Source organism: Arachis hypogaea, chromosome 20 (assembly GCF_003086295.3).
Source record: "Arachis hypogaea cultivar Tifrunner chromosome 20, arahy.Tifrunner.gnm2.J5K5, whole genome shotgun sequence".
In the NCBI taxonomy this organism is placed as follows: Eukaryota; Viridiplantae; Streptophyta; class Magnoliopsida; order Fabales; family Fabaceae; genus Arachis; species Arachis hypogaea.
Genome location: NC_092055.1, coordinates 225,279 through 252,612, shown reverse-complemented (window position 1 = coordinate 252,612; position 27,334 = coordinate 225,279). Strand labels below are relative to the sequence as shown.

At 33.9% G+C, this 27,334-nt stretch overlaps 4 protein-coding genes across 5 annotated transcripts; 2 read left to right on the top strand and 2 right to left on the bottom strand.

Annotated features, from left to right (window-relative positions):
* Positions 1-1,801: 1,801 nt before the first annotated feature.
* Positions 1,802-5,971, bottom strand: LOC112782512 (pectin acetylesterase 8). Of its 2 annotated transcripts, XM_072230558.1 has the most exons (13): positions 5,238-5,372; positions 4,951-5,114; positions 4,482-4,603; positions 3,992-4,074; positions 3,770-3,899; positions 3,595-3,674; positions 3,408-3,494; positions 3,217-3,341; positions 3,083-3,143; positions 2,955-3,008; positions 2,793-2,870; positions 2,472-2,577; positions 1,802-2,397 (listed from the first exon to the last, which is right to left on the bottom strand). In XM_072230558.1, the coding sequence occupies exons 3-13, from the start codon at positions 4,600-4,602 to the stop codon at positions 2,123-2,125; spliced, it is 1,200 nt and encodes a 399-aa protein (XP_072086659.1). In that variant the 5' UTR covers position 4,603; positions 4,951-5,114; positions 5,238-5,372; the 3' UTR covers positions 1,802-2,122. The 2 variants fall into 2 exon arrangements, with proteins under 2 accessions (XP_072086659.1, XP_025680710.1); XM_025824925.3 differs by lacking the exon at positions 4,951-5,114 and having other exon boundaries at positions 5,238-5,971.
* Positions 5,972-14,094: 8,123 nt separating this feature from the next.
* LOC112782508 (protein NUCLEAR FUSION DEFECTIVE 4-like) lies at positions 14,095-16,380 on the top strand. Its single transcript, XM_025824918.2, has 2 exons — positions 14,095-14,563; positions 15,064-16,380. Exons 1-2 carry the CDS (start codon positions 14,225-14,227, stop codon positions 16,255-16,257), a joined length of 1,533 nt encoding a protein of 510 aa, XP_025680703.1. The 5' UTR covers positions 14,095-14,224; the 3' UTR covers positions 16,258-16,380.
* A 1,551-nt stretch (positions 16,381-17,931) lies between these two features.
* Positions 17,932-19,206, bottom strand: LOC112783401 (aspartic proteinase CDR1-like). Its single transcript, XM_025826337.3, has one exon. The coding sequence runs from the start codon at positions 19,204-19,206 to the stop codon at positions 17,932-17,934; it is 1,275 nt and encodes a 424-aa protein (XP_025682122.1).
* A 3,562-nt stretch (positions 19,207-22,768) lies between these two features.
* LOC112782504 (uncharacterized) lies at positions 22,769-26,395 on the top strand. The gene is made up of 7 exons (XM_025824916.3): positions 22,769-23,206; positions 23,292-23,437; positions 24,048-24,296; positions 24,510-24,644; positions 24,718-24,900; positions 25,296-25,457; positions 25,657-26,395. The coding sequence occupies exons 1-7, from the start codon at positions 22,840-22,842 to the stop codon at positions 26,080-26,082; spliced, it is 1,668 nt and encodes a 555-aa protein (XP_025680701.1). The 5' UTR covers positions 22,769-22,839; the 3' UTR covers positions 26,083-26,395.
* The last annotated feature ends 939 nt before the right edge of the window (positions 26,396-27,334 follow it).

Here is a 27,334-nt window from a genome sequence, read left to right as displayed (position 1 = left end):
GGTCTATCCTGTGGAGGTACTCAAATTGGATCAGTGATCGATTTCTAGGTTTCGCCGTAAACCTAATTGGTTACTTCCAATTACGTGTATATATATATATATATAATGACTTTTAATTAATTAGCACTAGAGTGTTACTCGTACGATACGCGAGGTGATAAATTAACGATAGTATATTGTATATAATATACTTTAATAAGTATTATATTAATTAGAAATTAATTAAAATATATATAAATTGATATTAAATTTGATAGTTTTTATTTAAAATATTTTATAGTATAAAAGTTTTTGATATTAGAATTATATAAAGTTATATTTTTATTTGTTATTTTTATTTTTACATTTATTTTAATTGATGGACTTAATTTTTTTATATGATTTTTTTTATTTTGGGTTGTTGTTAGAGTTATTTTTTTTTTGTCATATGTTTTTGTAATGATATATTCTTTCTGAGCTGTTAACTTGCATGTATTTTCTATTATTGTCTTTTTTTTGTTTCATCTTTGTATGTATGTTTTTCATGTGAATATATGTCTTGAATTTGTTTTTTCTTTTTAATTTTTTGATTAGTATGTCATCTTCGTCTAATGATATTAGTATTGATCTATGAAGTTGGTTCCTATAACCAATAAAGAATATAAATGATATTATAATTAGATTTAACAAAAAAAAAAGACTTTTGGATGGTGGAAGATATTTATTTACAATATATAGAGTTCTTGCTATTAAAGGTTCTATCAAGGTATATATATATAGTTCGTCACAGAAAGGGAGACGTTGTCCTGTCTTCTCCACGGATGAGGTATACGCCAAACTTTAAAGAATATCAAATGGGATTGATACTTATAAAAGATACTTTAACGCTCAAATCAGTAATAATTTAAAGAAGAGAGTGAGAGTGACTTGAGTGAGTATTAGGTTTTTAGATGTCCTTTCTCTTGACTTAATGTTACTTTATATAGACTGAATAGAGAATATGCATTTCGAATATGCTAAGTTAGCAAATTATAAGTTACGGTTGTGATGAGAATTACAATATGGTTACCGTGATAGTCTCAGCATCAATTTTGACTATTTCATTGAATTGTTGGTGATGACGTGTGATGGAGTCATCATGCCATTATATTGAGTGTTATCATATTGTAATAGGTGACAATTACCGAATAATATTGTCAAATTATATGTAATAATATGAGTGGTGATTATTTATGAGTCATAGAAATCCTAATATCTTTTTGCCCTAATCTTCGAAATATAGCTTGTAGCCAGCAAATTATAGTGACAGATCATATAGGATTATGACTCAATTTGCATTTGAAGCATACATAATATTAATCAGATTACTAAATGGGATTAGCACTGCCACCATAATTGTGTTGTCCACTAAATATATTTTGCTTCACTTCCTGCACACAGAAGGTTTTACTGGAAACGGGGATCTAATTAAGATAAGGAATGCAAGTGGATTTGCCTGTAGACAGTGGTCCAAATAAATTAAAGCATGATTAGTGGCCTGGCCCCGCAATGTTGCTTAACTTATGTGGCCTCTAATCTTCACTCACCAGACTAGACATATTGCATTATTATTCATCATCAACTCATCATTGAAAACTTCGGGACCTCATTCACCCTAAATAGTAAATACTACCTTTTTAAAGAACATAACAAAATAGTTTTTAATACTAGAAACGAGGCCAATATAAGCTATGTATAGATAAGTATGGGCTAGTTTTGATGGGAAATCCATGAGACTAGGCCATGTGTGTTAGAAAATAAAAAAAATAGTAAGAATATAAAGAGGCCCAAATTTATTGTTCCATTTTATTAAGCGTATATATAGCAGATCATAAGTAGTTGTGACATTCAACTAGTAATTACTATGCATGGAGACTGGAGAGTGCCGCCTTTCCTTGGCTGACTTGTTTAATAAATTACAAATCATATATTTTGACGTTCAATAATAATAAATGAGTAGAAACTCACATGTAGTTGTCTTTTATTGATATTTAAGAACTGTTAGATGAGTTGATATGTTTGACTAATTTATCATCTAACAGTCTTGAACTATCAACTTCACATAAAGACAACTGCATGTGAATCTCTACTAATAAATAAGTGTCTAATCATCTGAGCGACGGTTGTTATCAAAGATACGGTTGTGGCAGGTGGGGTTGCAAGGGTAAGTGCAATCAATCTCATGGAATGGCCTTCTCTCATAATACCAATCTCCGACAGCCTTGGCGATTGTTGTTTTGGCCAACAGAGGCGAGTCAGCTCTCATCCATGTCTCTTGGGTTCCCATTTGGCAGTGAGCATAGCATCCGTCTATGAACTTCCCCCGAGCTGGCGAGCTCCCCACTCCACTCAATGCGCTCAAGAAGTTCGTCCTGAACCCTGATCATCATCATCATCATTATTATTCTTAGTAATACTTTTTAACATCACTCACAATTCTTATGTATGTTCACCTTGCATTACACTGAGCTGAGCAGAAGAACATTTCTTAATATCAAGCTTGCAATCGCGCCATTGCCCGTGCGGATCAGCAACACCTGGTGCCAATATGTTCTTTATCTGAACACACAATAATCCTGATTGTTAGAATATAATTAAGATCAATTATGATCAATTAGTATTATTTAGTATATCTGAATATTTATTATAAGAGATTACGTCTTTATTATATTAGAATATAATTAGGATCAATTAGTATTATTTATATTCTAACACTAATTAATTAACGCTTCCTTCTTCACCACAACACAACACAACAACAACAACAATCTTACCTGCCATGAGTCATATGCTGCATTAACAAAGAAAATTGGTGTCCTGATTTGTGATACCACATTCTCTGGGAAGAAACACTGCATCATGAAGACATATGTATGAAATAATGTCTAATGACTCTCGCTTGCTCAAAATGAAAAATAAATGAGTCACAAACTAACCAGCCCTGGGCTCAGTCTTGAAGTGCACGAGGCAGGCAAATTCTTCGCCGATCCCTGAGATAATCAACAAAAACACAATCAAACTCTGTTGGAGTAAATGGTTCATGGGAGTCAATCGAGAAACATACATGTGTTGCAACAACTTGACTGTAGAACTCTTGAATGTGTTGTGCTCCAGAGACATCCTTTCTGTTATGTTCAATCAATGAGGTAACAAGTTCCATGGAATAAATAGAAAGAGAAGTTCAAGTAGGAAGCATACACATTGATGAAATAACCAGCATCTGAAATGCATTTGGCTTTAGCTCCTGCCGGAATTAGAGATCTAAAGCGATCGCATTGTAGTATTGCTGTCAATCCTCCTGCTGAACATCCTGAAAGAATAGCCTGTACTTACAATTTTCAATTAGTGAACCCCAATCATTTGGAACATAAATAAATAATGTCGCTTACATTTTGAGCATTTCTCATTCCTTTTGCCAGCAAGTCTTCAATGACAGCAACAAAAATTCTTCCTCCTCTGTAGTGCAAATTGGTTTTCTGATTTATTTATCATGTTGTGCAAATCTCATCAGAATGGAAATTACAAAATAACAAATCTTATCACTTAGAACAGAGTTTTCAATGTTGCAATACTTACAGGATCAACTGCTTCGACGTCACCGGTAAACGATGAACCATCACAGTATCTAACCTTGATTCTGTTCCAGTTGTAGAAATCTGAAATGTGCAGCACTTGTTAAGATCCATAAAATTAAAAAATGTTTGTGTTAATGAGGAGAAAGAATCAAAATTGTGACTAGTGAAGAATATACCTGGGTTAAATTTTTGCTTGTTGCTCAAATATCCAGAAAAGGAAGCTGTCTGATCCATTTGCTTAGATGAACCTAAGCGAGTGTCCCTGCGATCGAGACAAACAGAGGCATTGTTGCACCAACCTCCTCCCTGGAAAGAAAATGTCTCTTGAAGATCAATATCAAGAAGAGATCAAAGAAATCAAAAGAAGGAAACACGGTTTTATTTGGTGAGTTTGCAACCTCAAAGTGAACAATCCAGTTGTTAATTCCTGCTCCAAACCCCTTATCAAAGTGGTAAGCTGGTGGACTTCCATCCAAGCAAACTGCACACAATGTTTAAACATCAATCTTCCATCTGTTATAAACAATTCAATATAACTAAAACTATAAACTTCAGGTGTCTTCCTCTGATATTGTGTGCTATTACTTGTTACATATGACACCTCTTGATTTATAATCACTGTTATATTTACAAGGGAAGTTAATGTCAAATATTATGAAATACTAGGATATATATATAGTGTCATACAGCATAAATCTCAAGGGGTGTTCTATATGATATTACTAAATTTTAAGAGATGTTAGTTTAGTAAATAATACTCCTTATGATCCCTTTTATTTGACATATAAATGTGGAGATATCTTGAATAGTGACAGGTGAAAATAAAAAAACAAATAGAGATGATCCTTATGACCAGCCAAAGAACAAAAAGAAAGAAAAAATGCTCACCAGCTCCTTTTGGTACAGCACTTTGAACATAAGTGAGTCCTACATCAACCCCTTCTGTCTTAAGCAATAGAACTACAAAAACCAGAAGACTTAACCATTTTGCCATTCTTGTGCCCTTCATTCTGCATCAAATCCACATGGAACATGAAATATTTTAAATCCATATAACAATCCTTTTTTTGTGGGTACATCCATATAACAATCTTAGAATCAGTGAACTATATTTTTATCTTGTTGGTGCCTGAAAGATTAATTTATTCAATAAAAAAACCAGAAATCATGATGGACTGAGTCAACTATTATTAGACTAAAAAAAAATATTATATTACTGAGTTTAGCTGAGGCACCTCAATGACCCTTTTCCTGAGGGTACCTAAAATAGAGAAGGCCACAAACTATGGCATTTTCATAGGGACATAGTCACATAGATGAGGCAATAAATAAAATCACAAAAAGTAAAGATATAAACCTGCAATCATCCCCTCAAAACTTAGATAAGAAACCAAATCATTGATGTCATTCCAACCCAGCTGCATGTACTTTATAGATCAACAACCATCTTGTTCACTAGGGAGCTAAACTCCAACAACATTTCCTCTATTCTAAAATTCCCAAAAATAGCCATAAACTCTCCTTCCACAAGCAAACAGATAGATGTCCAAAATAAACACAATTAAAAACAACAAATAGGAGAAGTGAAAAGCAATAACAAAATGTAGAAAGTATATGGGTATGAAGCTGAGTTGATGTCACTACCTGAAATGGAAGAAGATGGAGTGATGAATGGCTTGGAACAAACCAAGGTGTGTTGCAATAATAAATGTTCAGCCCCCTGATACCCCTTCTAACATGCTAGCTTTGCATTGGCAACCGACAACCCTTTGGAAAAATAAAATTAAAAAGTGGGCCTCTCTAATCTAATTGTTTTTAAAGTTTTTTTTTTTTTTGTTGCCCACGGTATCCCCCAACCCGACAGGTCAAGAACTAATCCGTCGCAGATTTGAGCTTCATTTAAGGATCTGCCGTTAGCCAATGGGTTGCTGCATGCACAAGGCGAGATTCGAACCCCCGAAACTTGCATAAGCGGACGAGTGAACTGACTACTCGACCAACCCAAATTAGTTTAATTGTTTTTAAAGTTGATAGGACATATTGGAAACACCTTTTTTCTAATCGCTTTAGTTAATTTATGTATTAAAAAATTAAGATTATAAATTAAAAAAAATTTAAATTTTTAATATACTTATTTTATGTTTATTAAAAAAAAATTTATTAGTAATAATTTTATTATGTATTTTAAAATATGTGTTAGCATTTTTTTTAAATATATAATAAGGTGAATCGACTTTCGTTGCATGGATTTGCGTGCTAATAATGATACCAAACTAGGCATCTTACTTAGATTTCACAAAAGTCTTTTACAAATCTAGCATGAGTGGAACTTTTGCCGCATTTTTTTACTTTTTCTCCTCTCCTTATTTGATTTGTTTATTTATTTTGGCATATCCTTTTTCTTTTCTTAGCCTATGGCTGGATTGACATCTGTAAAGACGTGTAAAGATGTTTCCTAATAGCAATCAAATCTTTAAGGTTTCTTAATGCAACGAACTTCCTTAATCTTGAAATAAAATCTTAAATTAAAACGCATAACTAAAATATTTGATATTTTAATGCACTGCAAAAAAAACACTTCAAAATTTGATTATATTCTTCTGCTTTTATTCTCATAATATTATTCAATTTGTCTGAAAATCTAAACTGAGATAAAAAAACACGCAGACATAGCGAGTAGAAAAGAGAGAACGCACCAATCAGTAATAACTCAAATGACATAGACTCCTCATATTCAATTAAAAGGTTGCGGGTTTGAGTATCCTATCTTTTCAAATTTTAGTCAATGAGTAATAACTCAAATGACATAGTCTCTCCATACTCAATTAAAAAGTTGCGGGTTCGAGTCTCCTATCTTTGGTAAAATAAAAAAAAATAAAAAATAAAGAAAAGAGAGAACGCGGAGGAGGGTTATGTTACCCTGCATTATTGTTATTCTATTCCTTCAAGGTTGACCATGTTGTTGACAGTTGAGCATAGGACATTTGTCGGTGAATTCCTTAATAATATAGAATACAGTATACACCTTAGGTTTCATATTTGATGCATGCATCCATCGTTGTCCATTTGACATGACATCATCACCATCACCGACGAACCTTTCACTTCTCTCTCTCTCTCTTCAGTCTCTCTCATCCCTCATCACATTCTAAGCTGTCATCCATTGACCTTTCTTCTTGATGACTTGTTATTTTTATTCTGTTTTGTAATTTTTAATATTTTTTATTTTAAATATTGAAAATAATTAATAAAAAATTATTTTATATTATATATACAAATTTAATTTTGATATATTTTTAATATAAAATAATTTTATACATGAATTTAATTATATGCGCAAAACTATAAACATTTTTATTAATCACATAAATAATTATTTAAAAAATATATATAATTAAATAATAATATAAAATATTTTACATAATGGATGTATTAAAATTATTACACTCGTCAAAATAATACAAATATCATTACTCGAAACCTTATCTATTATATATTAGGGCTATTGGTCCCAAACATACTAGGATGAATAGGATCGCAAAATAATGATAAAGTTGATGCCAATTCGAAGTAATGAACAAACTGCTGATATATTGACTAGAGCTCCAGCACTAAATCTATTTTGTATATGTGAAAGTAAACTAGTTAGGACTATTAGATATACATAGTCCAAGTTTGAGAGAGAGTGTTATATAACCAAGTTGTTAAAAGGTACTAGAAGTACAATTGTGATCGGTAACTTAGAGAATTTGTAAATTAAAGTCTAGTAGAGTGATCATTATATATATAGTTGTAAACTGTAATTAGCGGCTTCTTGATTCCATTTTATTCTGAGATGTAAAACACAATATTCAGTTTCTTTTCACATTCCTTCAACTTCTCTTCTCTTCCTTTCTCTTTTCTCTTCTGAGTTCTTGTACTACTTCACCTCAATTCTTCTTCTCTTCATATCCAACCTCACACAACAGAGTTGATGACGGTTGCTCTGCTTCGTTTACAGCTCTTCATTATAGTGCGATGAGCGTGGAGGAAGCAGAGGCCCCAATCACGAGATTGGATGTGAAAGGTCAACATCTCAAAAATTCTGCTACAAGAAAGCGTAAGCAAGGGATGAATCCTATACCAGAGCCAACAATGGCGAATCCGATTGGGAATCTTGATATTCGAACAATTGCAAACCTAGTGAATCAGGTGAATCAACTACAGTTTTATGACTACTCGCACAAATGTGAGTCCAATTTCAAATTCAATGAGTCCTTACTTCTTGTATTCTGGAGAAACTCCAGGAACTTCTTTAATTTCTACCATTCTTGGACCTAATAACTATCACGCCTGGAAAATAGCTATGTCGCGAGCTCTTATGTCTAAGAATAAGTGGCAGTTTGTTGATGGATCTATACCTAAACCAGCAAGAAAAAATCCATTGTTTAGTGTTTGGGAAAGATGTAATATGTATGTTGTTTTTTGGTTGAATCTGTCATTGAGTCCTGAAATTGCACATAGTGTAATGTGGATTACTGTAGTAGAACAATTATGGAAGGATCTTAGGCATATATATTATCAGGGAGACATTTTTCGACGCAAATATTGTCTTGATCTTCTCGAAGATTATGGCATGTTGGGAACAAAACCAACTTCTACACCAATGGACTACACTCACCACTTATCGAAGGACTCAGGAACTTTACTCGCTTCTAACTCTGAGTATCGAAGACTAGTTGGACGACTGTTGTATCTTACAGATACCAAACCAGAAATCTGCTATGCTATAAGCAAATTAAACCAATTCCTCAATTGTGCCACTGATAAACACTTTGAAGCTGCTTTGCGAGTTCTAAAGTATCTAAAGAGAGCACCAGCAAAGGGGTTGTTTTTCTCATCCACCACTGATCTCATCCTGTTTGGTTTCTCTGACAGTGATTGGGGCACATGTCCAGATTCTATAAAAGCAGTCACGGGCTATTATTTTTTTTTTTTTTTGGGACTTCTATCATTTCTTGGAAGAGCCAAAAAACAGGACACCGTCCAGCATTCTCGTGTGAAGTCGAATACAGGGCACTTGCTTCAGCAACTCGGGAAGCACAATGGCTCACTTACATGCTTAAGGAGCTTCAGGTCGAACAAGCTAAGCTAGTGATCATCTACTGTGATAGTCAATCTGCCTTACACATCGTTGCAAATCTGGTTTATCACGAGAGGACGAAGCATACAGAAGTCAATTGCCATATTGTGAGAAATAAATGGCAAGAGGGGGTAACAAAATTGATGCTAATTTAAAGTAGTGAATAAACTGCTGATATATTGACTAAAGCTCTAGCACCAAATATGTTTTGTGTATGTAAAAGCAAACTAGGATTATTAGATATACATAGTCCAAGTTTGAGAGAGGATGTTACATAATCAAGTTGTTAGAAGATGCTAGAAGTATAATTGTGACCGATAACTTAGAAAATTTGTAAATTAAAATCTAGTAGAGTAATCACTATATATATGTAGTTATAACTATAATTAGCAGCTTCTTATTTTTTATTTTTTTTTGAGATGTAAAACACAATATTCAATTTCTTTCACATTCCTTCAATTTGTTTTTTTTAGTTCTTGTACTACTTTACCTCAAATCTTTTTTCCTTCATATCCAACCTCATACAATAGAGTTGATGAAAGTTGCTTTGCTTCGTTTACAGCTCTTCATCAAATAATTAAAGGGTAAATAATATAGGCACTAATCAGTTGCGTAAATAATATATATAATGATAAGAGCTGTGGCAGCATAGTTTGCAAAAATAGTCTAAATTTAGCTAAATTAAAAGACAATTTGATGATGACCACATAAAAGTGATAGATGAAATGAATGAGTTAATTAAGAAAATCATTAATTTAAAATTAATAAAAAAAATTGTCGATGCTAATTAAGAACAACGAAAAAATGACTTGAAACATACTAGAGTTATTAATTTCACCTAGTTTTTAATTGTGATGACTCATGAATGTTGAACAAAATTCTATTACTTATTAATTCCTTGTTTAATATATATGATATAATAGTTAAAATGTTAATATAACTACATTTTTTTCTCAAAATCATGCCATTCTGAATGGACTTCTGGGTAATGCATGTGAATATATAAATAAAATAAATGTGGAGAAGAAGAATAGAGTAGTGTGCGGTTTCTTCATTTCCTCTGGCAATGTATTTGGGTGCCACTTCAACACATGAACCAACAGAAGACCAACTAAGAATGTTGGCCCATCACAAATCCTTGTCCCCTCATCTCTGTGTACCAATAATGGATTTTAGAAATGCAAATAAACCCAAACTAACGGTGCTAAAATTTTATGTGGTTAAAGCCTATGGTTTTCAGGGTATAATTAATGGGTCTGCCTATATATATAATCAGTCATTAGATAATTCTATATATTTAACAGTTCGATCGATCAGCTGATGGTTTGGACAATTTTTATTAAAATAATTTCCCCAATTAATTAGCTTGTTGATTGTTCCGAGTGTCGGCTAATCTAAGCATGTGGATTTTTTTTTTTTTTCAATTTGCTAATTGTGTGCTACTATATATATGCACATTATTGCATAATAATGCTAGCTAATAATAGGAGGAGTCAGTGAATTAGCTGGTGAGTTAATATAAAAACAAAGCTTTGGCATAAAACAAAAACAAGTCCCTAACATTTCTCCTTAAACTGTATGTAAATAAACATGATGAATTCTAGTACCAATTACTTGTTGTAAAATGACAATACAATCCTCACTCAAAAGATAAGGATTACAAAGGAAACAAGTCTTCCCAACTACCCTAATTATTGAAAGGACGAGATCGATGAAATATATATATAAACTACTTGGATGGTGATGGTTCGATTTTGATGGAGAGAGACCTCCCTAACAAAGCTCTTTACATACAGCTTATAGTGCATTGTGTACAAATGGAAAAAAGCATATTAATTTGATTTGAAAGCTTATATGTGATTGTGCACCAAATTTACAATTAATTAGTAGTATGTAGGACTGGAAGTGAGTCAAGCTAGCTCATAAGCCAACTCGAGCTCGACTCGTTAATAGTTCAATAAGTTGAATTCGTAAGCTGATGAGCCAAATTTGAATCTAAAATTGAGTTCATAAATTAAATAGAACAAACTTAAACTTGGATAAGATAAGCTTATTAAATTGTGAGTTGGTTCAATTATATATATATAGGACATAAATAAAAAATTCATAATTAATAGACACATAATATATAAAATTAATATTTTTATAATTTATTAATATAGAATTATATAAATTATGTTCTTATTATTTAAACCAATTTGTGAACTCGAGTTAGTTCATAAATTTTCGGTGAATCAAGGTTAAACTTAAAAAATAAGTTTAATTGTTAATAAATTAAATCGTAAATCAAGTTTAATTTTCGTGAATCGGTTTGAGTTTGATCTAGCTCAACTCAGTTCGATTCACTTTTAGCCGCATGTGATATGCTTAGGTTGCACTTTTCTTCTGAATTTTGATGCTAGCTAGCTAGACAAATATAACCAAGCCACATTTTCAAGATTATACTAATGACGCTACATTGACAACTTCTATCACTAAAAAAAAAAAAGCCGGAAGTTAGAGGCGGTTTAGATTATCCTAAATCCTAATGACGCCGCATTATTGACTAGAGTTCTTTCACGTAAAAAAAAAAAAAAAAAAACCCGGAAGATAGAGGCGCTTTTTTAGTCTGCAGTCAAACCAGTCATATCATATTTAGTGTTGGTTTTAATCAAATCGCCGTTAATGGAGGCTGTTTTGCTGTGATCACACTTTAAACCACCACTAAATCGAACCATCTTTATTTTCTATTTTGCAAAGGTCCAGAATCCAACTTGATTTTCTTTTCCCAAAATTTTCTATGCAACTTTGAGACTAAAAATAGCCAAGTTTGTTTTGCATTTATTTTAAAAAAATCATGATGAATGGATCGGAATAGAATCTGAATATATGTTCATACACACATTACTTTAATGTTGTGATAATTTAATATTGTTTATGATAAAATTAAAAATTGTATTTAGTACAAAGTTATATATATATATAGTTTAATTTTTTTAGTGTGTATTTAATTTTATATTAATAATGAATTATGATAGTTGATTTTTGCATAAAACCTAATATAGTTGATAGGTAAAATCTGAATATTTTCTTTTAACTTTCTTTTTCTTGTATATATGTATACAGTGATTTTTCCTCACCACTACCTGAAATATATTTAAAAAAAAATCTGAAAAACAAACATAATCCGAAATATAATGTTTTAAGATTTTTAAAAATTTCAATTCCTAACTTCTTATATATAGATATAAAAATATTACGAATATACTAAACTTAGTAATTAAAATTAATTATTATATATATATATATATATATATATTTTTATAATGTGTATTTTATACTTTTATATATATTTTATATTAATGACAAATTTTGATAACTGATTTTTATGTAAAACTTAATATAATTGAAATAGATAGGATCTGAATATTTATTTTTAATTTTCTTTTTTTTTGTATATATGTATACACATACAATGAAAAAAAGATATTTGCCCCTACAAAGTTTTAAAAAAAATACTAATACTATATATATATATATATATATATATATATATATGTCTTTTGTTATATTATGTTTATCCTAAAAAATATATAAATAATTTTTTGTGTTTTATGTTAAATTTTTTTTGTTAAACTTACATATAATAATAATAATAATAATAATAATAATAATAATAATAATAATAATAATAATAATAATAATAATATTATTATTATTATTATTATTATTATTATTATTATTATTATATTATTATTATTATTATTATTATTAAATTTGAGTAAGTATAATAATAATAAATAAATAAATAAACTAAAAAAATAATGATGATTAATTTCATTGTATTAGTTAATTAGTTGATAATTAAATTAAAATTTAATTTTTTAACTAAACACAATTTAAATTATTAGTGATTTTTTAAAAATTATTTAAGAAAAAAATATTATCTATATATTAATATTCATTACTAAAATAATATGGAAGAAGGAGGTGCATGTGAATGAAAAATTATTTGGATGATTTGGTTAGAATTATTGTATGAATATGAAGCATTATTATATATATATATATATATATATATATATATATATATAGTTTAATTTTTTTAATGTGTATTTTATATTTTAATATGTATTTTATATTGATGACGAATTTTGATAATTATTTTTTGCGTAAAATTTAATATGATTGATATAGATAGGATCTGATGAATATTTTTTTTTAATTAACTTTCATTTTCTTTTATATATGTATACAGTAATTTTTCCTCACCACTACCTGAAACTTTATGAAATGAAGCTTCTCAATGTCCTATATGGACCATATAGACATAGGAAACTTCATCCAATTCTTTCACCGAATAACAATATATAGTTTAGAATTATAGTCCGATCTAATTTTTTTTTTCATAAAAAACTGATTGAATTCAATTATAAATTATATTATAATTTATTATAGATGGATAAATTCGTTATAATTTTAATTGAAAGTGATTACAACAATAACTTATTAAAAAATAAAATAATAACAAATTTGTATATTCTGCTAACACGATCCACAACACGGAAGAAACAAGGGGAGACATTAAACCTTGGACAGTTGGACTAGTTGATTAATAATTATATTCTCTACTATTATAATGAACCCTAGAAAAACGACAAGGATTATATATATGATGATTAATGATGATACGATTCCACGTTACTTAAGAAAATAATTATGATTAATAATGGAATCAATTCACCAAGACACCAAACATGGTACTGCCATGCACTCAGATTCTGAACGCAGGCATGTGGCATGAAAATCGTTTAAATCGTCATTTCTTAATCAATCAATATCTCTATCTAAATCCCAGACCGCGCAGCCTTATCACAAACTCAAATCTAGCGTGCAATATAATCATCAGGGTTATATATATATATATATATATATATGCCAGCATGATAACATACATGAATATATATAATAGTGAGGTTCCTCAACTTTAAATAAATATATATATTTGCATTATTTACTTGAACTTAGAATTAAAGAAATCCATTTTGTTTGGGGAGAAAATAAGAAATTTTCATGTTTTATACTTGTATATGTGTGTAGTGGCAGAAACAATAAAATCCCCCAACCTTCAAAGTAGCATTTGATCAATAATGAATTCTTACTTTATTAGTACTGTAGTTCATCATCATCAGCATTTATTTAAAACTAATCCGGGAATGCAAAATCCAACAGAGATATACAAGACAATATTGAATAAAAAAGTACAAATGTATATAGAATATTAAGAGAAAGGAGAAATTAAACAAATTGAAGTTGTGAATAATGAAAGAGAAAAAAAGAGAAAGAAAGAGGACACATGCACGAAGGTGGGGGCGCAGATGTAATACAAAAAGAAGAAAAGAAGCATAAAAGAACAGCTATATATATATAACATATTGATTTCTCTGTATCAGAAATTAAAGCAAACAATAACATAACGTAAAATACAATTAACGATTCTGTTAGTTTCTTCTGAGAACAAGTTTCAAGAATGAAAGGAGGCAACAGTGGCAGGGAGATTATGCTGGGGAATTCTCGGAAGTGGATAATTGTGGTGGTCACCATATGGCTGCAGGCCTTCACCGGCACCAACTTCGATTTCTCGCAGTACTCCTCCGCCATGAAATCCGCCCTCAACATATCGCAGATGCAGCTCAACTACCTAGCCACCGCCAACGACATGGGCAAGCTCTTTGGCTGGTCCTCCGGTTTCGCCCTCATCTACTTCCCTCTTCCTGCCGTCATGTTCATCGCCGCCGCCATGGGATTTGTCAGCTACGGCCTCCAGTGGCTCCTTCTCCAAGGCTTCATCCACCTCCCTTATTTTCTGGTAAACCCTATCTCCAAAATCAAAACACATACATGACTTATGCTATTTTATTAGTCGTAAAAATATTGGTTAGTTTATAAGCTAATTTAATTTGTTACCGCAAGCATCTTTAGACGATTGCTAAATGCACTATATCATATACAGGCCAGTTCTTCTTCCTCTCCCTGGCCGCTTAAAATTGATCGCACATTAAATTTACGTTGATACATACATTACACTTGTTTTCTGGTTAAATGGTTGCTTGTTGATCAATCATATGGATATTATTGAAGCAAATTAAAAATAATATTATTTAAATTAAAATGCTGACTAAACTGAAAATTTAAAGGATTAGTAGTGTTGATTAATATCATATATAGAAAGAGGACGCCACTAGCTAGTTTATAAATTAATATATACAGAAATTGCATGTTAGCTTTTTGTCCGTAGTGGAAAATGGGTGTATGCTGCACGTGTCCAGCTCATACGAAGCTTTGATATGCGTTTAATATTGATTTCAGGTGTTTGTTGTGAGTGTGTTAGGAGGGGTGAGCATATGTTGGTTCAACACAGTGTGCTTTGTTCTGTGCATAAGGAGTTTTCCGGTGAAGAGAGCACTGGCACTGTCCCTCACCGTCAGCTTCAATGGTGTGAGCGGGGCACTCTACACGCTGGCCGCCAATTCAATAGACCCTTCATCTCCTACTCTCTATCTCCTTCTCAATGCCCTTCTTCCCCTTCTCGTCTCCTTCGCCGCCGCCTTGTTGGCCCCAGTTATGCCCCACTCTCCTGCTCATCATGATCACTCTAACAGCGACTCCATCATGTTCCTAGTACTCAACTTCCTGGCCACTCTCACTGGCCTCTACCTCCTCCTCTTTGCCTCCCATGCATCCGCGGGCGATGTGGCATCCAACAGGCTCTTCTTGGGGGGCGCCATTTTCCTTCTTGTCTTGCCCTTATTCGTTGCTTATGCCAGCTCGTGGTCTCGTCCAACAGTTCATGACGACGACCTCGAGCTGCATAAGGAACTCATCATTAGCTGCAAAAGGATGCTGGAAGAAGAGCAGTGTGGCGGCGCCGTTCTTGGAAGGCTGGATTTCTGGCTCTACTATGTTACCTACATTTGCGGAGGAACTATTGGGCTTGTGTATAGCAATAACCTGGGACAGATTGCGGAGTCAGTGGGCACGAGTTGTGACATTTCTACACTTGTGATGGTGTATGCCTCCTTCTCCTTCTTCGGTCGCTTGCTTTCGGGTCTACCCGACTATATTGGTAGCAAATTGTACTTTGCAAGAACTGGTTGGCTATGCATTGCACTAATACCCACCCCAGTTGCATTCACATTCATGGCGCTATCACAAACTCCCCTCGCACTCCCCATAGGCACGGCGTTGATAGCCTTCAGTTCCAGATTCATATTCGCTGCTGCCGTCTCCGTCACGTCGGAACTCTTTGGTCCCAACAGTGTTGCCGTCAATCACAACCTTCTCATAACAAACATCCCAATTGGATCCCTGCTCTACGGCTTCCTGTCCGCCTTACTCTACGACGCCAACACAAACTCCGGCGTGTGCATTGGCAGGCAGTGCTACTTCTGGACTTTTGTGTGCTGGGCTTGCACAGCTGTCCTCGGACTGCTTTCTAGTCTCCTCTTGTTCTTCAGAACCAAACATGCATACCAATTACATGATGGCTTTGTAAGAGGATGAACCAATAAGGGGGAGGGTTTAGTTGTAGCAATGTGTGCATGACTACAAGAATCACTGCAATTTCTAATGAAATCATACTCTTTCATGAGAACAACACAACCCTCTCACCACTCGCTAGATATAGATATCATCATTTTAGTTCAATATATAATGCTCAAGCTATTATATTATTGCATTTTCTTATTATGCCTAATCATAATATACATTTCTTTCTATTATATATTGGTAAATATTTCTATCAAATTGTTTTTATATAAAATTATTAGATAATTTAATATAAGTTTAATATATTTTATTAAATTATTATCTATTAGTTTTCGACTATCAAATTTATCCTATGTATTTGCTCTCATCTATTATTCTTAAATACACTTATTTTTAACTCTTTTCTCTAGTTGACTGAATCATATATAACAATTTTTGATTGTTAATGTAAATGTACTACTTGCGGAAAACATCTATTCAATCTATATTTTTGTTAGTATTATTTAAGTTTATTTTTTATTAATTTATATAAAATTAATTAAAAAATTTAATTCGTCTTTATAATTATCTTAATTTTTTAAATAAATTTTTTATTTTTTATCTTTTCAATATTTTAAAAAGTAACATATATTTAGATTCTTACTTATTTAAGTATTAGGAGAATAATTAGAAGGATGAATTAAGTCTCTAATTAATTAATATTATTCACATTTTATTATTTTATATAACTATTTTTTAATAATAATTATTAAAAATATATTACATATTTATATATGATTAATAAAGATTAATAAGTTATAATATAATGGTGTAATAATTACAAATAAAATGAACACCTGTATTATTATATAGTCATCTATTATTACTATATTTTTTGTATTACTATTAATTTTTTAATATTAAATCCACACAGTGAAAAGTGACACATATATAAATTAAGGCTTATTTCGAAAATTCTAGTATTATATGAATATATATGTAATAAATTCTTCAGGATTATAAATATCCAAAGGTAAAATATTGGATATATTTATTTAATACTATTATAACCTTTTTTAGCCTTTTTTTTTCATTTTTTTTCTTTTCTTAAGTAAGAGTTGTAATACTATTTAATACTATTTTACAACTCACAATATTCGTTAGATTAAATACACAATAATAGTTAAATAATAATATTTTCATGTTATGTATGTTATTATTTGTAATATTTATTAGATTAAATATATCATCGTATATATAACACTTAGAAACTTCATATAAAATAAAAGAATTTCTTTAGAAAATCAACTAAAAGTAAAAGTGAACTTGGCCCAATCAACTAGTTAAAAAATAAGTCTATTATAAAAAAGTCTTTCATTATCCTAATTCTTAAATTTTAAAATAAAAAATAAAAAAAATGTTGACTTACTTAGTTGGCTCTTTACACTGAATCATAAAAACTACAACATGAGAAGTAATTATGAGGAAGAGAATTGTGCATTCATCTCTCTTCACCATTACCATTAAAAAAATTATAATGCATCTGAGTAAATAAAATAGGATTATTACCACGGTGTCATGTATTCTTGAATAATCATTAAGACTTCACTAAGCTGAATAATATATATAGCAGATGGATTATTCGATATACATGAAGTTGTTAAAAAATATAAAGGATACGTATTATTATATATAGGCATGGATCGGAACTTAATTGGCTTTGGTACAATCGGTAGGCTTAAAAGAGACAGCGCGAGCATCAAGATCATATCCCACTAAGAAGTTGGTCTGAGCAATGTTCCCAAAAACAGATACTTCTTGTTGTGTTGGCAAAATTGCCAAACACACCACACCATCTGCAACCTCTACGAAGGTATTGATTGAGCGTAGCACCACTCGAGCCCCCTTGAAATCTGCAGTGACATTCGGAAATTCAGTCTCCCCCTCGACCCTGTAACAAAGGTTAAATGTTCTGCTAGGGTCAACCGTCTTGGGAAGGCTTATGGCGTCTTCCAAAGCCGAACTCAATCGAAGAACTGTCTCTTGTGGTAGCAATGTGAGCGTTGTGCCAGAATCAATGACGATATTCCCCCCTCCTCCTCGAATTACACCGTTTGATGACGGGAGTGGGATTGTCTTGTTGCCAACGCTGAGGGATTCAAGTGTGAGGAAGTAGAAGGCGTCGTAGGCAGGATCACTCTGAATAGGAGTTGAGACACCAGAAACAAAGGCATCGGAACCGAAGCTTATCTTGCTGGTGGATTTAGAAGAATATGGTGCTAGACAATAGGAGAATTTTCTCCCAGACTCACCTAACTGAGAAACTAAGGAAAGTTTGCCAGCACCAAGCCCTATGATGCCGCTCCCTCCTATTTTCTGAAAAGTCCCCGTGCTTATATGTGAACATCCGAATATATTGTTGCGAATGACAGCTCCGCCGATGGTAATACTTTCAATGGATAGCGTTCCCTGGGTTCGGGAACCGTCGGCATATCCATAAAGATACTCACATGTGCCGTTGCTTCGGTCACAACCTGAGCTTATGGTTTGTAGGTCGAAACACACGTCAGCCTTGCATGAGATGGTGTTGTAAGAGGACGAACGGCGGGGATCGAAGATGGGGAAGTTTTGCTTATAGCATTGTGTGCATGGCAGGCACTGAGTCCATGTTAGATCGCTGCCAGTGTCTGCTATTGCCACAAACTCCACCGGTGGAGTTCCAATGGATATCCGCATCAGATACTCTATATCGCCCGGACTCAGAGGGGCCTCTATTTTGTTCTCGAAATGGTTCAGTCGCTTCCGTGATCGCTCGATTGCATCCTGCAAATGCTCGTAGTGGCTTCTTGATGGGTTGTAAAACGGGGACGCGGGAGAATGCCGGGGAATCAGTTCCGTGCTGAACCCATCAACAGTCATTCCCAACACCACCAACACCACCGTTACAACCACCACTGCAATTTGAAATCTGCTGCTGCCGCCCATTTTTTAAGATTCAGTAGTGTAGTGCTTGATGAGAACCTATTAACATTCTTCAATTTATAATGACGAGATCGATCTAAGTCAATTACCTGGTCACAGCTAGCTACCTAGAGATCGATAGGATCGTTTTAATTTGGTAACACTATTGTTTCTTTATTTTTTTGTGTATTCTTAATATATATCATTCCTTTTTATGCTACTTTGTATCTTTTAGTTCTTAATTAGTCTAAACACATAGTTATTATTCACGTATGTGTTGTGTAATATAAATGTCTACAAAATAGAATATTGTTCAATTTGTACATGTTATTATTGTTTGTGATTTCATACTATACATTGACTCATCATTTAAATTGTATGTGATATTTTATTATTACTACTTATGGTATGTTTATAGGACAAAACAAAATTGAAATTGATTTGATTTTGAAATCAATTAATTACTTTGTTTGAGGATGGATACAAAATATAAATTGAATTAATTGATTTGTAAATCTCAAGAATTTAAATTATAGCTAGACTCAAATCCCTTCAAATTTGTTATCTATCTATTATGGATTATTAAAATCGGGGTTTTTTTTTATTAAAATTATAGCTGACATGAAATAACATTTTTAAAGGTATCTTTTGATTTATTTTATTTGATTTATTTAATGTATTATTTATTTATTTGATCTGATTAAAATCAGTATTAAATTATTTAATAGAAATTATGCATAAAAAATTGAAAGGACAAATTTGTATTTTTACCCATTTATACACTTCAATCTTAGATTTCTTTACAATTTTAAAGAGAAAACTTTAATATGAACTCCACATATACTTTTGTATTTTTAATTCAATTTCTTTTTCGATTCAAACAATAAAAAATTTATTTTTTCATCTATTTTTTTTTTTTCAAATTCTTTTATACCAAACAATGTGTAAGACTTTTGGATCCATGGGTATGCAAAAGTCCCACGTGCACGTGTAATATAACTATATCTTGTGAAGAGAATAAAATAATATCAATTTATGCCATATATATTTTTGGCAAACTCATGAATTCATATATCTTTCCCTATATACGTTATCTATCTATTCCTTTTGTAGCGATTGACACCTCGGCCAAATTCATCCAAGGATTTACATTTGCAAAACAAGGTGAAAATACGCATCATAGATGCTTGAATCAATATGAGTGAGAAATAAAAGTGGATACATATGGAGTGTCCAAAAGAGTGGAGAAATGAATTTTTGCCAGTCGCAATGCAAAAAAAAATAAAAATAAATAAAAAAAGAGCCAAGTTATGTATGAAATATTGAAATAAGGAGAATAACAAGATATCAAAAGTCAAAACATACTATTTTTTATCTGAAGTCCAAAACAAAAACTTGATATTGTGTATTATACGTCGTTCAGATAGACATGCATGCATGGCTATCTTTTGAAACTAATAATTTGCCATTCTCGTGAAGGTGAAAGCAAAAGTAACTAACTAACTAAGTGAGCGCAATGAAGACTTAAATTAAAATATATAGTAGATTGATTGATTATTCGATAATTAAGTTGAAGATGAGAAAGATATATAGGTCCGGAATTATTGGCATAGCTATGTAAGTTAAAGTTAACTGGCTAGCTTAGCTAGTGAGTGGTGTTTGGTACAATCGGTAGACTTAAAAGTTAAAAGAGAGAGTAGGAGCATGATATATCATATCCTACTAAGAAGTTGATCTGTGCCTAGTTGGCAAAAAGAGATAATTGGACATTGAAATGGGCAGTAGTGATATTCGGCCCTTCAGGTTTCAAGTGAGGGAAGTATCCCCGGCCCATAAACATAATTATTGAAGACAAGACAACACGTGTCATAAGACAGGTGAATTACTAGATAATTTGCGAGTAAAACACCAACGAGTTCCCTGTCCATTTCTTCGAATCACAACGCGACCCTTAACCTAAAATACAATCTATTTCGGTCCCTGATCCTGTGCTCTGTCTTCTAACGCAGTCCTTCTGTCACGTATTTTCACGGCAAAAATTTGACAAAAATTACTGACGTATGTAGGCAAGTGGATGACATGGATGACTGAAGTGGTTACGTGGAAGATGGAAGCCCACGTGACTTGGTGGAAAGGACATGGGCCTATTTATTCTCATCAACAACACACAAACGCCGTCGTTTTGAGGTTTTCAAGCGTTTTTATTAGATAAGTCTGGTCGTCTCTTTTCCTTATTTCGTGTATGGAACCCAGACCACCGTGAGCAATAGCAGAGAGTGTGGGAGTGGAAGAGATGCGTCGAACGATGAGGGTAGGAGTATTTCTGTGAGCTCTGTTGGACATTGTTGGAGCGAGGAAGAAGAAAAGATTCGTTACCCCAAAATGCAATTGTGGAATTCATACAATTCTATTCATGTCATCAACATAGTCGAACCCTAATAGGCTATTATTTGGATGCCCATACTTCAAAGTATGAAATAATTAGTTATATTCTTGTTCCTGTTAAGATTTGTAGCAAGCATTTCTTCATTGCAATTCTAGTTTTTGGCCTGGCTATGTCTTCGGAAGGCTCTTCCTACTGCGCATTTCGTTTTATGAGGGGCATTTCGCACACGGATAGCTGTCCACGATGTTTCTCAGGTCAGGAATCGGTTTTACATTGTATTCGGGATTGTACAAAAGCCCAACTAGTTTGGCAAACAGCGCCCCTTTAGATTCTTTTCTGGTTTCTGGTGGATTTGGCGTTCGAGAAATAACGAGATCTTTCATCCTCACGAGCATTGGACCACAGCAGGCAAGGTAATTGATATGGCTTTGTCCTTGGAAAAGGAGCTCCGAAATATTTTTGAGTTGCAACGACTGTCTATCCCCTCCACCATTAGTGGCTCTTGGATTCCCCCCTTAGTGGGTACCTTTAAGATTAATTGTGATGCTAGCTATCCTGGCAATGGTGCTCGAGTTGGTTTTGCTTGTGTTAGCAGAGATTGGAAGGGAAGGTGACAACGAGGCTGTTTGGGAACAATTGAGAGTCGTAGCATTTTGCAAGGAGAGTTGTTTGCTATTTGGAGATGCTTTCTTTTAGCATGAGACTCGGGACAAAGAGACATTATATGTGAGACAGACTGTGTGGAGGTTTTTACTATTGTCAATAATTTACATGATTGCTCTGGGTTTATTGATCCTTTGATGTTAAAAATCCGAGATATCATGTCTTGGAAATGGCGTACTGATCTTTGGTTGATCTTGAGAGATGCAAATACAGTAGCAGATATCGTGACAAAGACTGCAATGAGGACCCTTTCTCCTAAAGTGGAACTTCCGTTGTTTTAGAAGGAGTTTAAGAGTACTATTCAACGAAACTGTCTTTCTTAAGCAGTTTCTTATTTATTTTTTCTTTTTTAGTTGTTGTTTATTTTTTTTTAAGTCACAAAAAAAACCTTAAAAATAAGTTTGAGATTTATCCAAAACTTTATGTGCTATGTATTCTTTAACTCTCCATATTTTAGTTAGGAGACATAAAATTTTGGAAAGTAAGTTTACTTGTCTCTTCAAAATGTCGTATTTTTTGCAAAGTAAATTTTGGATATTAGATGAATAGATGGGAATGAGATAAAAGAAGTTGGAAAGCGAGGGAAGTGGTGAGTCTACGAGGCAAGGATGGCTTTGTTGCTGCATTCTCCCTTTCCCCCATCTCTCTCTCCCCGCTCACATCTCCACCCGAATCCTAACCCTAACTCTGCTCCCAATCGTTTCTTCCTTTTCGTCATTCCCGTCACTTATAATGCCGCTTTTCGATTCTCCGCTCACCATCGTCTGCTTCCATCGCCCTCCCCTGCCATCCCCTGCCGTCATTCCTTACTAACAACCCCTCTTCAGCTGCCGGGGGCTGCTCTGCGCCTCGCCGTTTCGGTGCTGCTGTTTCTCTGCTTCAGCTTCTGCCTCGGCGGCGTTCGAGCTTGTTCGGCATCTATGCCCTCTGTTGCCACCGCTGCTTCCTCCGTTAACGAGGACCAAACGGTTCAAGGTTCTCTTTTATGTAGTTACTTTTCTGGAAACCCGAGATAATACGTATAGATTAATACATACATTTTCAATTTTTGCGGCTGCAGATGATGGCGATGAAGGAAAACATGATAATGAAGAAAATGTGGAACTAGAAGCAGCTTTTAATACTTGGAAATCCAAAACATTTGCATTGACTGTTCCTTTGAAAGTTGTTGCTCTACGCGGTTCTCTGCCTCCTTCGTGGATCAAGGTCTGGCCTTTCTGTGCCTATTCTCTGTTTTGCTTTCCTTTATCTCCATTGCTGCTTCCTCAGAACAACATTTCTGTTTGAATCCCTGTTTGTTATTACTTTACTTTACTCCCCAAATAATGCAGTGTTTGAATCCCTGTTTGAATCCCTGTTTGTTATTACTTTACCTTGGTCCTCCAAATACTTTTTATTCAATTATGCCCCGCAAACATACAAAGTCTCATTGCTTCGGTCCCTCGATATATAACTCATGGATTAATCTCTGAATTAGGGATCTCATTTTCTACGCTAATCTCTGTCATTTTGATGGAGAATGATTCATTGCATGACCTTTTTGCATAAATAAGGGGAAAAATTTTTGGAAAAGAAAAACAAAAGGTTCCAAGGAGGCAAGGACCAAGGTGTTGTCTAACACTTGTATCTTTAGAGGATGTTTCTCTAAAACATTCCTATATTCAATTTACAGTTCATCTTCTGACTGCTGAGAATGTACTAGTTCGTGATGAAGTTTCCTTCTGTTCTTTCTTTTCATTTCAAATAATTCATAGTTGTTTATACTGGATGTCAATAACTTACTCTGTAGTGTCATTTTTTTCCTCTTCATTCATAGGACTTCATAAATTCTCAAGGAAAGAGATTAAAGTTTAATGTGAAGTATCATGCCAGTCTTGATGGTATCTTTTCTGAGCTATCAATTCCTTTTACTAAAGGAAATCTCGGGCCTGCCTCTGCTTTGGCAGCAGATATTGTTGGAATTGGTGATTCATGGCTTAAATTTGCCATTAAAAAAGCTATAATTGAGCCAATAAGGGATGTAGAAGATCAGGATTGGTTTAAAGGCTTAGATGAGAAATGGAAGGTAACAATAAATTATCTGTTTCTTATTAAATCATGCTGTGCCACCCTTGACTTGTTGTGCAAAGTTATTCTTTAGAAGGCAAACTTTTTGTTTTCTGAGCTTTGTAGTGTGAAATAATGATTCTGCAATCATAAATAAAAATTTCTGAGTACCTTTATTCCATAAGTAAATCTCTTGAAAGTATAGTTTTATGTTCCTCTTACAAAATTCCAGGTATATCTACGCAGGAACTGTGAGGGAGAAATGGATCCTAAAGGTGACATATGGGCGGCTCCGTATAGATGGGGCTGCATGGTAATAGCATACAAGACAAATAAATTTCAAAACCATAAGTTGGCTCCTATAGAGGTGAGTTGTCTTTTAATGGACCCGTTAAAACTCTTGCAAGGCATTTATGGGCTTATATAAACTTCAATTACAGGATTGGGAAGATCTGTGGCGGCCTGATCTTGCAGGGAAAATTGCAATGGTTGATTCTCCTAGAGAAGTTGTTGGTGCAGTTTTGAAGTATATGGGGGCTTCCTACAATGCAAAGAATATCAACTTGGAAGTCAATGGTGGGAGAGATGCTGTCAAGCTCAATTTGGCATTGCTTGCAAAACAGGTATCTGTACTGGATAATCAATCAACTGTTTGCTGTCTTTTTATCCTGATTATGATAGTGATGCAGAGCTGTACAGATTAGTAGTTAAAAGGTTTTTTTGACAGTGTAGTTAAAAGTTACTATAGTCTAAGACTAGCACTTTTAAAAGTTATTAGATTAAAGTCCATGAATGTTTGCGGAGTATGGACAGTATGGCCTTTATAAAAGCTATTTGAGCTTAAGGTATAGAAAGTATAGAGGACCAGCCTCCTTGTACTCAAATTCAGCTTTCAATAAAGAAATTTGGGATGGAAAGGATTAATTTTTAGGCTTGTTGATCAGGAGGTTTTGATGCTGTGTAAAATTTCCACTCTTTCAAAAGTTATCTATTAAGTGAAGACAACTTGTCTTTGTAGGTCCGATTGTTTGATAGTGTAAACTACCTAAAAGCTTTTGGAGTTGGAGACGTGTGGGTAGCTGTTGGATGGAGTAGTGATGTTATCCCTGTTGCTAAGCGCATGTCTGATGTTGCAGTTATTGTTCCAAAGTCTGGAGCAAGTTTATGGGCGGATCTCTGGGTATGTCTCTTATATGCCTTGTCTCCAATATCTTCTTAAAAATTGTTAGCAAATGTATCATGCTATTCTGATGTATTGATCTAATTCGAAAAAATATCATTAATCATGAACTTTATTTCCCATTAGACAATAGGTCACTAGGAATATATGATCTTGTTTTTCTTTTGTTATCCTTCTTTTTTGTTTCCCACTTTTCTAGGCAATTCCTGCTGCTTCCAGGATTCAAACAAATCAGATTGGTGGGCGCATCAGGGGACCATCCCCATTAATCCATCAGTGGATAGAGTTTTGTCTTCAGGCTGCAAGAGCACTGCCTTTTAAGCAGGAGGTAATCCCAGGTGCCTCTCCCTCTCAAATTCAAGATCATTCAGCCAATATGCCTGTGAACATGGAGTTTACCAAGGGTAGGCCAAGGCTAAACACCAATCTCATTGATGGAGCACCACCTCTGGACATTAGAAAAAGGTGCGAGTTTCTCGAGCCTTTATCTGACTCAACACTGTCGGATTATCACTGGTTGCTTGCCTCTATCCAAGAACCTGGCAATGGGTTGGTACACAAAATGTATCAGTACATCTCAATGGTGGCTAAATCTTCTGGGTGGTTTGGTTCAAAACAGACATGAATACGGAGCTGCTAGCTGTGGAATGGCTATAGAGGATATATATCTTAATGGTGAATGGTCTGGAATTTCCAAAGCTGGCCATTTAGTTTGAAGATCGTGGAAGTCCATTTTCAGTATTACCGGCTTAGAGGTTGTGGTCAAGCCCCAGTAATGTTATATTTTTCTTAGATGTACATCGGGTTCTTTCAATGTAATTTTTCTCACTTAATGTTACTTTTATATATATACTGTCAAGTGAACACAATCATGAGCTGTTGGTTCTTGACCAAGGTTCATTGATAGGTGAATGCAACTAACTGTAAAATCCCTACAATACCCTTACTCCTCTTTTTTCCATTACTCCTCTTTTTTCCAAGCCAAACCCTAATCCTCTTCTAACACACACAACACACCCCTGAGAATGAAAGAAAGAAAAAGAGACAGAGAAGAGAACCAAGACACCAGAGAGAGAAAGAGAAGGAGGTGTGCCGTGCCTTGTTGCCGTCGCTGAAGCATCCATCGTCGCTGTGGTTGCTTGGGTCATCGTCGAAGGGAGCCGTTGCTAAGCTTGAGAGAGTGAATGAGGGAGCTTCTTAGAGAGAGAAGGGGTTCATGGAGGAGGAAGAACCGCGATGAGGGAAGAAGGGAGGGCCGCCTCCGTCACAGACAAGCCATTGCCATTGAGGCTGCCGCTGTCTCTGTTGGGGGGCCGCCGTCATTGCTGAATGAAGGAGAGTTTGAGCTGGCCAGAGAAGGGAGGAAGAGAGGGTCGCAATGAAGGAGCCGTTCACCATCGTCGCGTCTGCTGTTGTCATCACCGACGTCACTACTAATGAACCATCTCACTCCCTGTTTTGGTCTTGCCCAGCTCCACACTCCCTTCATTCTTGTCTCTGAATCAGCACCATTTTCCCTTATTCTGACTCCATTTGTGAAACTGTAATGCTTCCGCCTTTAGTCTGCTGCATTTTGTTCTTTTCTTACATGCTTTTGTTTTAATTGCAATAATATATGTCTCTGTTTTAGTACTATCGCTCAACTTTTGTTGCATTTTTGCTGGAAATTATCTCGAGTATTGGTATTGGTGCTGTCATGGAACGGTTGGAGCTGTTGATGTTACGATTACATCTGCGATGTAGCTGTGGAAGTTGCTGCCACTGTCTCAATCCAAATTCTATGCTCTTTCGTTCCATTCTATTCTAACCTTTCTCACCTTTTAATTTGGCACTTCGGACTCAGTCTTTTCGGTCCCTTAGGACTAAGTTGTGAGTAG